The 12,721-nt window shown below is 42.9% G+C and overlaps 1 protein-coding gene across 4 annotated transcripts in view; it reads right to left on the minus strand.

Moving 5' to 3' along the window:
• The window catches only part of REPS2 (RALBP1 associated Eps domain containing 2), a 104,015-nt gene that overhangs the window by 59,627 nt on the left and 31,667 nt on the right, over positions 1-12,721 (minus strand). For 3 of the 4 annotated variants that reach the window (XM_076356942.1, XM_076356933.1, XM_076356958.1), the window contains exons 2-5: positions 8,451-8,574; positions 6,053-6,201; positions 4,406-4,529; positions 1,479-1,573 (exon numbers count right to left, since the gene is read on the minus strand). In XM_076356942.1, the coding sequence (XP_076213057.1) occupies positions 1,479-1,573; positions 4,406-4,529; positions 6,053-6,201; positions 8,451-8,574 (492 nt within the window). The remainder of the gene's footprint in view (positions 1-1,478; positions 1,574-4,405; positions 4,530-6,052; positions 6,202-8,450; positions 8,575-12,721) is intronic. The other variant, XM_076356950.1, reaches the window with a different exon arrangement.

The following is a 12,721-nucleotide window of genomic DNA, read 5'->3' on the forward strand; positions in this document are numbered from 1 at the left end:
TTTTGGCTGCCATGCATTACAACCCTGAACTTGCATACTGTACACCTGAAACGGATGGAACCAGTGAAGGACCTAAAGCTGTATTTATGCAGCAGGGTGCGTGAAAATTTAGCTCTGCTAAGAAACTATGTAAATACATACTCCTAAATACAGTCTAGGAGTGGTGCTGTAACTACGGAGCTATACTGCTTCTGGACCCCCCGCTCACCCAGGTGACTCTGCACACATTATGCCGAGCCAGGGAGACATGCAAACCCCTGCAGACCTCCTCAACCTTCTGTCACTTCCCATGGTTTAGGTAAAAATTCTCCTTCAGGAAAAAAAATATTCCGGAGGAGAAGGACATTTTATCCATTTATGTCTTTGCTTTCTGATTGACTTGTTTAAGGGAGGTTGGGTGGCGGTGTCTAGAAGCGGGCTGCCGGTACAATTTGTGCCTTTGTTAAACTGGAATGACTTAGTATTCAAGATTTAAGCCTGGATGACAACACTTTTAAAGAGGGAGGGCAAGAATGAACAATAATCAGGCTCCAACCAGCCCTGCAACCCTTTCTCTGACCTACCTGTCCATTTCCTAAGACTCAAACGCAAAACACCGGTTCTGAAATACATCGAGATCCCCGAAACAGGCAACATCATAAAGCAGTAAATTAATTTTCATTGCAGAGTGCTACACAAATGCACCCAATTTCATTTCAAGTTAGCACAAATTATGTGACACTACCTGTAGATCTTTTCCCGAGGCTCAGGTGACATTTTATTATGGCTGTGGGGTGGTAGCACTTCCCTAGCACTAGGGAAAAGGGACAGAGTCTTTGAGTCTTATTTATTTAGGAAACGTTCTCCCTTAGGAGAGCTTTGTCCTTCCATAGGGCAAACTACCTGTTTGCATAGTCACTGCACAGCAGGCATACTGGAACATCGGAAAGATCTGCTTTTGCAACCAGCAGGAAAACATAGGACCCATCTCATAAAAGCAAACAAATATCCAGAAATTCACTTATTCTGTTTGAGATGCGATTTAACCAACTGAGGAATAAAAACAGAATACGCAGAATATTAGGTCATAAATTCTGTGCATGTGTTATAGGTGGCATTCTAAATCAAGCAGGAATCTCTGTGAAACCTCATCTATTTTAAATTAAAATGTTTTATTTTTGCTAGGATAACCTCAATTTTTTTTTTTACTTTTGAACTGAAGATTCTCAGTCTAGTTTTCCTATCTATGCTATTTGGTCCTTCTCATTCTACTTAGCTTCAGCAATTTAATTAATTGGATTATTTATTTTAATTTCTCCTTCCCATCAGCTTTGTTTTTTTCTTTTTCATATACTAAAAAAGCACACTTCAGCCTCTAGTCTGAAAACACCATGGAGAACACTTCACTTTTGAAGTGAGAATTCTTCTGCCTTTTTTTTTTTTAATTTCTCTATTGTTTTATTAATAGTACTACTAAAGAAAAACATAAAATTCATTACCCGATTAAGAGTTGAACAGTGTGCAGGTTTGGCTCCATAATTCCCTGATGATGGTCCATCTTGCTGGTGAGTAGAGTGTCTGACTTCATAAGGAGCTACAGACATTTAAAATAGTAAATTTTAATAATATAATAGTATAAAATAGTATATAAATGAAAGGATAATCAAAAAGATTCTATTAGGCTAAAGGAAATAATTAAATACCACAAGGTCGAGAATCTAGCTTGTGAACCTAGTATCACAGTATCAAAGTCCATTTTGTCTTCTGCAACAAAATTCCAGCCACATACTTGTCTTTCACATTACATCATTCTTCTTCAGACATTACTGATAGTAACTGTCAGTTATATATTACTAGATAACCGAAATCATTGTTCATCATGTTGAAATACATATTTAAGTAGCCTGTTTATATATGTATACATTTTTTTATACTTACAGCCACATATAGCACAAGAAGGCATTACAAATAAGAAGAAATAATTCAACTGAGCTGCAAAAAAATATGCTTTGACAATGCTATCAAACAGTACATCACTAATTTTCCATATAGTCTTCTTACCCCTTCCCTAATTTCTGTTGAAAATCAAAATACACGACTCACCACTTCACATTATTTGCAGTAAAGCTAGTAAAGAAAAGTAACAATTACTTCTTCTTTTGCTAAAATAAGTCACTTACGTTCCACTGCAGCAAATATAGTAAGCGGTGACATAACAGCACGTTTAAGAACAATGTTTTAAAAATAGGTCAAGTATGCAAACACAAAGGCAACTCATTTGCAAACTCTTACAGAGCTGAAAACTTCTGCTGCCAGCCTATTTAAAATGTACCACTACAAAGACAGTCTGCATTAGATAGACAGAACTTAAAAGACTCTTGATGAAAAGCAAGACCAAGAAATCTTAAAAATTTTGAGCTCAGGAAGACCTTAAGAATCATAGCCCTATCACCCTTGCTTTCCTGAGTGGCCTTATCCTGTATTGGTATCTATTTTTATGCCTGTACAAGTAACTTCTAATTTTGGGGTGGGGGGGGAACACCACACAGGAAGGAAGTTGGGAAACATACAGATGCCCTTGGAGAGGAGATTTAAGCACAAGGCCACTCTGCTATGTGTTTGCTACCAAGAAAAACTTCCAAAACTATCAAGAAAAAAAAAGAGTACATAGTCACGGTTGCAGTGCGAAGGGCTGCCCTTGAAGACACACTGTCCCGTTTCAGGGTCAGACTTGGAGTACAGAACAGCCCACCCAGCTCAGCGCTGTGGCACTAGCACCTCCTGCGCATACACTAACGCGGTGGCTTTCAGACCCACCCTTTCGACTGCTCTTCAGGAAAGTGGAAGGGTCCTAATCTTAAAGGCCAGGAAGAACCAGCGGGTCACCTAGCCTGGCGCTTGCTACAGCATGGGCCATAAAATGTTACCCGCTTACTGCCACTGAGAACACACTTGGCTGAAGTACCCCCAGTGGGATTAAAATAGGAGAGATTCCCTTTCTGGAAAATAAACATAGTGTTCTACACCTCTAGGATTTTATCACCTTAAAAATTCAAGCAGTTGAATAATTAATTTTAGAAGAAGTTGACAGCTGGATTGGACGCCGCTGCCTCTACTCACTTTGCACAGCCGCTGATGCCATGAGAATTTTCACTGAAGTTATGATTGCAACCAAATTCAGAGGAAAAAAAACCCAACACCCAAAATACCTCCCCCCCCCAGCACTGACAGATCTGGGACAGAGTCCCAGAAAACAGCAGAGCGCACAACATGCAACACGGTCGGCTGCTCCCAATGGTCACCTCCTGCCCGGCTCTTCAGTGTGTGGGCTATCTGCCACATGTCTTCTTCACTGGAGCAGAACGTGCGTCGTACCAGAAGACAAACTCGCTAGTGTTGCTTATTTCGGAAGTCAACCATCACTGTTTTTATCAGTTCTGCCAAGGGTCAGGTGGGGAAAAATCCCATCTCTGAACAAACAGCAGTTTAGCTAACTGGCAAATGAATGCCTGTGACTCAGTACTGGTACGATTTTCACGTGAAGGCCACTTGATAGGATGAACACATTCTTACCATGGCTGTAGTGAGTTTCAAAATGTTGTAACAGCTCTGTTTTTTCATTCATTTGTAAACGAGGACAACAGCTGAAGGACTAGCAAGCTCCACTCCTCACTCACTGCAAACACACTAACTGAAAGCAGGAGGGATGATGGAGGGATGGTATACGCCAATGCCTACTATTGCCACCATCTTGGTCACCAGATGTTGTAATTAGGAGAGCACAGGCAACTTACTAAGGGTAACGGGAGCTTGTAAAGCCTTAGTAAAACTGGCTTCTGCCCCACTACCCTCTTACTAAAGGTGTTTTGCCACCTACTCTAATGGTAGTGAGATCAAGGACAGAGCATCTACGTAGTGCCTTATTTTTGTCTGTTTTGCCTAAGTTACATTGTGGGACTGTTTTTATATTCATGTCCTATTGTTCTTTCCATTATGAAACCAGAGAGATTATTATCCTTTCCTGCAAAGGAAGGTTCACTGCCAATCTGAAAACTAATATAGCAGCTACTGAAATCAGGACTGGGCTTTTCTTCCCCTCTAATGAAACCAAAAGCATCATGCACTCTAAAAATACTCACACTCTGTCACTGGGCTATATTGCACATAGTTCTTGTCAGAGATTAGGTATTAGCATTTATCTGTGAGCAGCGACACATAAATCTAATTAATTTACCAGAAAGCGAACAGCATTGAACAATCAAAATAGAATTAGATGATTGAATCATTTTCCAAAATACAGGTCTAATTAAATGTTAAAATTATTAGGTTGATTGTCAGTTGCATTTGAAATTTGGATGCTGCTGAGAAGAAAAAAAAAAAAAAAAAAGAATTGAATACAATATGCCCATTCCAATTTTTATCCTACCTCCATGCTGCTGCTCCAGCCCACTTCTTGATTTACCATATCCGTAACTTAAGGGTATTCTCTGGTAAGTAGATGGAGAAGCAGGAGGCGAGCAGATTGGAGACATCGGTGGAGACTTGGGTTCCTATTTCAAAAACACACCAACACAAAATGGAATTCTGAGACAACAGCAAAACAACGAAGTAATCCTGCATGGCAATCTGAACGCATACAGTAGGATGGACAAAGAAAAGGCAAACGCTGTAGTTCCCTGCGGCCCTTTATTTCCAAGAAAAGGCTCCTTAAAAAACAAAAGCTGGTAAAGACAGAATTTGGTATTGAGCCTTCTAGAGGTAAGGCATGGCAATGCCATAGCAGAGCTTTACAATGAACAGCTGAAGGTATTTTACTTCCAAAAGATGCTGAAGAAGTGTATGTGGAATGCTTAATGTGAGTGGGTATCTTTGAATTTACATAACACATTTAGTTAGGGTGACTGCATTCTTTGTGGGAGAGCATTTTTCATATAAAACACAAACAATTAAAATAAATCTCTGAATTGGTACTTTAAGCACTCTGTGGATTTGTAGGTGTCACTGGGTATCTATCCTACAGCATTCTCTTTACCTTGACTTACAGATTGTTTAAGAAGAGGATGTGATCCTGAAACAGTTTACTGTGTAAAAGGGAAAATATAACACAATACAGATAGCCTAGATGGAGCCAGGGGTTTGAGGGCAGCGTTCTGCTTCAGTGTCACTACACAGAGGCAGATAGGCATACATGCTCTTCTTCCTCATCCTGTTATTCCACCCATGTATCTTGTCATCAGCTCATTCCCGTTGGTTGACCTCAGGCTGGGAACGCCATTACTCACGCCAATGCACCGTGTGATAAACGTGTGCACGTGTTATAGGACAATAAAGCGCCTGCCACCAGGCATTTACAACATGACATGATATGGTACCAGAAGAGAAGGTGTCAGGCCTGGGGAAAATTATGAAAATCAAGGTTGTGCTGTGAAGCCACTTGTATCTGAAATAAGCACTCTCAACTCTCCTAAATACAGGTAATACAAATCTCCCTTAGACAGCTTTATTAAATGGGCAACTCAGAACAACAGACGCTGGGATGATGTTTCACTGAGGACAAAAGAAAAGCAGATTTCTTCTGGACTACTCCTGGGGGAGACTAGAATGGAAGAAAACCTGGTGGCCTCATCCCACCCAGAAATAGTGGCTCGTGATTCAACCCCTCTTCTCCAACTGAATATTTCTGTAGTGACTAAGGATCACACTGGCCATGAGAAATCGCTCACTTTCCTGCTCTGTTTCACAGACAGATTTCTGTTTGCTGCTCTTCCTCTAGTCCTCTCCAAGAAACAGCGCTGGACTAAACAGGAGGACAACACTGAAAGAACTTACAGAGAATATCACAGGGCTGACAGCTTTATACAGACTCATATAGAGAAATTCCCTTCAGGGATGCAACTGGGATGCATCAAAATCAGAGCACAACCCCGATGGGGATTATTTGCATGTCAGGAGTTCACCTCCCGTCTAGTACTGCAAAACTGAGTAAGCCCATGTGAGTGTAATCATTTACAGGACTGGACCCAAAAGGAAGATGCATAACGACATATTGGCCTGAGGGAGACGGGCCTGTTACCTGTTTGTCCCCTTCATCTGTTCTTTTGTAGGAATTTTTTTCCGAAGTTGCATGTGGAACCTGAAATTTAACTCCATGGAGTTCTGCTGGAGTCCCGTAACGTACTTCACTGTCATTTTTCAGCGCCATAAACCGCGGCAGAGGCAATTCTTCATTAAAAGACAGAAAAATTCAATTGAGACTACAGAACATTAAAAGTGCTTTAAGTAGTATTATCTTGTAAAACCAATGAAAAGTTTATCTATAAAAGAGTACTATTTATATTTTGTAACATTCATAAGTGTGGAACTCTTGTGATTATTTTATGTCTTAATAAAAATGTGAATGTTACTCAAAGCTACGTTCACTAGCTTAATATATCATCTCTCCATGCGAAGAAAAAGAAATAAGGCTTGTGCGAGTTATTAAAGCAAGCAGCAAACTCATTTCCTGCCTTCAAAACGTTGTCTGTAATGAAAAGAATAGCTTCCCACAGAAACTGTAGGACTGATGAATTAATCAGTCGGGATCACAGTATCCTCAATGCTGCCATCATGAAAGGAACAAATTAAAATGGTAGGGGTCAGAGATCACGCCAAGGCCTGGTGAGACGACCGTGTCAAAAGGTCCCATGTCGTGTCTGCTCTGCAGAGCAGAAGAGTGACACTTTGTCACCCTTTAAGACGATTCACAATTATTTTGAAGAAACACCATTTATTTTTGTGCACAGCCACCCTGAAAGGTCAATACAACTAAAATTAACAGAATGCTCAAAACAGAGCAAAGCCATACATCACCTCTGTAATCATTTACACCTACAGCTGTGACCAAGAAGAAAAAGAAATCAATCGGAGTTTGGTGCATGTTACTAACCCCACTCTAAAGGCACTCATACATTTCCAAGATAAAACGTAATTAACACTGGTAGCATTTCAGTAACAGTAAGTAAGCAGGTTATCAATACAAGGACTGCAAGTACCCTTCTTCACTCGAATTTGTGGATTATTTGCACATGCTGGACTTGTAAAACATACACAGTAAATGTCACTTAGTTCAGGTTTCTAATTCAGTTTGTTGGGTTTTGCTGGTTTTTTGTTGGGTTTTTTTTCCCCCCCCTCCAAATTAACATCCTTAAAAAGGACAGCAATGCGAAAGAGAACGCACAAGCTGTCTATAAAGAAAACTGACAGACAAATCGAGGCCACCCTGCTTCACCCCTGGTTTGAATTCCCCTGCCAGCGAGGCACCGAACCAAACCGTGCCGGCTACATCTGATCCCCGCCACTTGGTCAGGAGCTCTGCACCGCAGGAGCTCAGCTCGCACAGGTCTGCACATGCTTGCCAGCCCGGCTCCCCCTCCCGGGATGGGGCAGACCTAGGAACCCCCTCCCTGTGCCTTGTAACATAGGTGAATTTTACATTTTGTTGCCCTCAGCAGGGACAGCAGAGCAGAAACTGCCCTGGGAGCAGTGACCCGATTGCGAGGCTGCGGGTAGGTCCCGCCTCTCCTACCTCCTCTCTGATCTCGTGGCTGGTTGCATCGCTGCCTTCAGTGGGATGGTGGCAAGCACTCTTGCCCAGAGCACGCCCTCATGACATGGTTCAAACGCCCGCCTGGGATATGGGAGCTAAGGGTTCAAACCTGTTCAGGCTCAAGCCCAAGTGAAAAGCCACGTGTTTTGAAGCCTGAGCCCTGCATCACCAAGGCAGAGCATGCATCACCAAGGCAAGAACATCAAGTTCCTTCCATTTAGTCGCTATCAAGGTTTCACAGCTAAAAGGGACCTGCTTTCTCTCTTCATCGCTTGAGTTTGATAAGCTTCTTTTAAGAAGCATTTTTCTCCATCAAAAATGGTACATTTGATATTCCTGTCAATTCATTGGGAAGAACAAAGCTGTTTTAAATTACATCTAATACACTTTTTCATACCTACTGATAGGAAGCATTATGATTTTGTCACCATTACCCATTTACTTCAGCAGGATTATTTGCTAAAAACAGACGAGCGTTGCAAGCTGCCCTGCACAGGGGGACCCCTGACCTGCCCACACCCCCTGCAACATGCCTCCACCTGAAGCAGCGATCAGCTCCCACTCTGCACAGCTGTCAAGATTAGAGGCTGAAGGTGAGAGAGAAATGCATCCCTAGCCCTGATCAGCTGTCATTCGTGCCATTCCTTTGGTAATGCCTCTTCCAGAGGGGGATGTCATCTCAGCTTTGCCGTACATGTAATTCACTGCAATTTTTTTAGCAGTCACTTAGAGAATGCAGCATTACCTTCTACTCTCTCTCTGCTCCTCAAAATACAATTGTTTCATAGACACGTCAGAAGAAAAGTTTACCACCACGGAGAGCTGACAAGCATTAAAGAAAGTGAAAAACAAGCGCATAGCGCTGCAAGCAAAATTTGCTACTTACCATTCTTAATGCTCTCAATCCGTACTGGGAACCCTGACTGCGCTGCCGCAATTAACTTTAAAGCAATATAAAATTGAGCAGGACCAAAATAACCCACACGCTTGGCTCCACAAACTTCTGTAATCTAAGAGAGAAGAGACACATTGTTGGTTAAATGCATTTCACTCTTCCAGGGAATGTAAACACCTCGACATAAACAAAGAAAAAATTCTTTAAAAATGCAAAACACCTGTTGTATTTAAAGCTTTCTATTAAACATATTTGTTTCAACTCAGGACATTACTCGCTGATCACATTCCCCTTAGTATATCAGAGACAGGTAGTTATTTATTATCCTTTTCAGAAGCATTGCTGGTTAACATTGCTATCGTAAAACAATTTATGGGTTTTCATACTACGTATGATTTTAATAGCAGGTGAAATGACAAGTTGTTAAGTATGCTGTTCAGTAAAACATTTCCATCACAGAAGCTATGGTAATCACAGAAAATTGCACTTAATATTAGCCCATATAACAACAGTTCAGACAATTACTGTAACCGGAAGATAAACACAACACAAGAAATACCCCATCGCTTGATACTCTGCACCGCTTGAGCAGAACACTTTTCTTTGTGAAAAATTAACACAGTCTCAGCACTGAAACTTAATTTCTGTATGTACTTCACTGTTTGCTTTGCTCAGCCACCTCTATGAAGCAAACAGCTCCACATTCACACGCTCAGACAACAGCTAAACGAACAACAGCTTTCAGCAGGTTTGAAGCACAGGTGCCAATTCTCCCATCCACGGAGCTCCCAGATGTTCACAAACAAACCTCAGCCAGGCATTGAGGTTAGAACGAAACCGCATTGCCCCCAGATGTAAAGGGAAGCCCCAAATTGTTTTCCTGAAAATTAGCTCTACCCCAGCCAAAACCAGCACATTCACCTAGATCAGCAATGTCTCCTGGCTGGCGAGGTTCATTGCCTCTGTGCAGGATGACAGTAGAGCTGTGCCAGTTCTTCATGGGAAAGTGCTGCTCTACCAGAAAACCACGTCCATGGATCGCTCCCAAGCTACAACGGCATGACAGAAACTATGCCCGTATCACGTGTATAAAGAAATAGCACAAATGAATAGTCTATTTTTTCTAATTTATTTTTTCCATGTACATATATACACATACACACACACAGTGGCAAAATGTCAGGTGAAACATTACTGAAAAAATGTTTTGGAATGGTAATTCTTACTAATCAAAGAAAGTTATCTTCAAGCAAACTCTTTCTTCTCTGGATGTGGTTTCTGCTTTGACTGAGCAAGCTCGGCCTTCCTTCTCTTCCTGCGAGTTTTGGAGATGCATGGCTTAATTCCTTGATCACAAGATGTATCAAGCAGCTTTCTTTTCTCTTACTGCTTGATGAAAAGGGAGATTGATTCTCTGTACGAGGACAGCTTCAATTAACCAGCAGCATTTGCCATTCCCTTTCCTCTACATATCTTTTTTCTGAAGTCACTCTAGCCTTTTTTTATTCCCCCCACCCCCCCACCCCTGTTGCTGGCCTTACTTCTTTTATTTTCCGGTGGGAACGCAGGGCACTTGGCATGTGCCCGAGATGGATGGTGCCAAAGCATGATTAAAAATGGGAGTGTGCCAGGGAGGGAGGAACAGGTAGAGGGGAACTCCTTGCAGGAGAGCTGCGCCCCGTCCAGGGTGTGGGAAGGAGCCAAGCACATTGCATCCACCTCGGTGGATGGCACTGTGCAGACCCCAGTGTTGCAGAGGGCTCCCCGCTGCCATAGTGAGCAACGCTGCCCACTGTAGGGTCCTGCTGCACCAGCGGTTCCCCCGACAGCAGCCTACCGGGGTCCTGTGGCAGGAGCTGACACCACAGGCGGACGCCCGCTGTGCTGCGGGAGCAGCACCTGGCTGCCTGCCTGCGGCGTGGGCATGCTGCCAGGACAGCCGATCACAGTACCGGCACTGTTTTGGGCGGGCTGGGCAGAGCATCGGTACCATTTCTGAACTCCAAAGCAGGTACTGGCTTCCTTCTACTCGTCCCTGGACGCTCCTCATTCACTCAGTCCTGCTGCCCACACCTCCTGCATGGTCATTCTCTGCCAGTGGCCCCGGCTCTGCCTGCCACAGTTGAGAGCACAGCTGATCGGGTCTGACCCAGGACAGACACGGAGCCTGCACGGTGGCTGCAGCCCAGCCAGCTCCCCACAGCCACAACCGCCCAGGCACGCCAGACCCCGACAGCTCTGGGGACACTGCTGCCGCAGCAGGTACGCGGGAAGCTGCCGGCCAGGGGCTTGCTGTGCGTCCCAGGCACACAAATTCAACAACCTGGGGTGAAGCAGCCGGAGAAGGGGCACAACCAAGCTGAAATTCAGTCTGGGTACACGGCCCTGGTTTGTTAAACGAGAGGTTCGTTAAACGAAGGCCAGCACCCAGTATGGCAGTTTGCAAAAGCTGGGCACCTGCACACACCCAGGCCCTCCTGTGGGGGATGCGGGTGTTCACCTCCTGTGTGACCCACGGACGGTGCCTGGGGATAGCAGCTGCTGCGGTGCAAAAAAACAGCACGCAAAATCCCTGGGTGTATGAGAGGGGACCACTGGCTATGCATACCCCAGAGGGATTTTTCTCCTTGGGCTGCTTTCCTGCCATGGCATCCTACACTTACTGGCATGGAGCAACATCATTGCCGTGATCTGCGTTTCCTCTCGCCAGCTGCTGAAAAGAGGAAACACCAAGCAACTGAAACTTTCACACAGGGATTTGTCATGCTATCCTCCTCCTGAAAAGATACTGAGAGTTAATCTTCCATCTATTTTTCTATACTTTGAAATATTAAGGCCACTGAATGCCATAAATGCTCTGCTTGTTCCTGATGTAGAAACATGAACATTTTATTCTGATCAAGCAGACGAGATTTTTTATCAAGGATACAGTGTCTCTTAAAAATACGGTACTGTTTCTCAAGCACACGTACAACCAACCCACCTGAAGTTCTCTCTGTAATTTTGCTCTTCAGTGGTAACAACAGAGAAAATATTTTATAGGCACGAACTCCTCCATGTTATTTTTGCAACTAGATCCTGATCTCTTGTTAATGGCCCAGAGCAACAGATGCAAGCTGACAGAGTAGCCAAATTTATTACACGATTAACTGTAGGAATTCACATAGATTAATTGCAGGTAGAGGCATTTACTCTTATCAGGTTCCCCGCACAGTTAGAGGACAGGGACTTGGGTTCCCTTCCAGACAGCATTTTGTACTACCTATATCAGGACGCTGCTTAGAGCTGCTAGCAGGAGCAGCCCCTCTTTCCAGCAACCGCAGAGGCAGGTGGCAGATTAGCCTTTATCCAAAATTAATTCCTCAGAACATGCTGCCTGCTCAAATTTCCACAGCAGCTTAAACTGAGTACTGCATTATTTTTTTGTTTTCTGGTTTTACCTTTTGCAGGATCAGCACACAAAGCCTCTTGATGGGCAGATTACATTTAGTGATATGCAATACTGAAGGTTAAGCTAGTTTGTGTGATATACTGTTAAGAGTCTCCAAGATCCATCTGAATTAAAGGCATACGATACAATGATACGATACGATATTTTTTTCAAGCTTAAACTAGACTCCTTCTCTAATAAAACAGAGGGTACTTTGGAACTAAGATGTATGAAAATATCCCCTGAAAGACAGGGGAAACATCAGTTCAGCTTTCATTCAACTGATGTTTAAAAACAAATTCTTTCTATCCTTTCCTGTTGTCAGTGTGGGTTGCATACTTTTCAGCAAGCTAGCAAGGAAAGAACTTCTATTTTCTATTCATGTACTGCTAAACAGACACACATGTAAATCAAAACAACTTGCACACCTTGATACTTCAAGGGATTTTAATACAGAACTATTGACAGTTAATTTTCATTGCAATTTTTTTTTTAGTTCTTCAGCAGAAAACTGTAATCCTCCAGTGATAGCCAAATATCGAAGAAAAGTTTAATGAAGAACATGTTGGAAATAATTTTTCACGGTGGCAGGTTATGGATGTTGCTTGCCAAATCTAACCTCAGGATGATAAACAGAATTAGTCAAAACCTGATCTATTCAATGGTTTGCGAGGCAAGAACACAATGCTGAGTGGACTAAAACTGAGTTTAAGTTTACTGCAAGGTGTAACTGCTTATATGAAACAATTTCACAGGTCAGTTAAGGCAATAAGTTCATTTCACACAACATGTGAAAACAACATTTCTCAGAGAAGGATGAAAAGCTGTAGCG

The sequence above is a fragment of the Aptenodytes patagonicus genome, chromosome 1, assembly GCF_965638725.1.
Source record: "Aptenodytes patagonicus chromosome 1, bAptPat1.pri.cur, whole genome shotgun sequence".
Classification (NCBI taxonomy): Eukaryota; Metazoa; Chordata; class Aves; order Sphenisciformes; family Spheniscidae; genus Aptenodytes; species Aptenodytes patagonicus.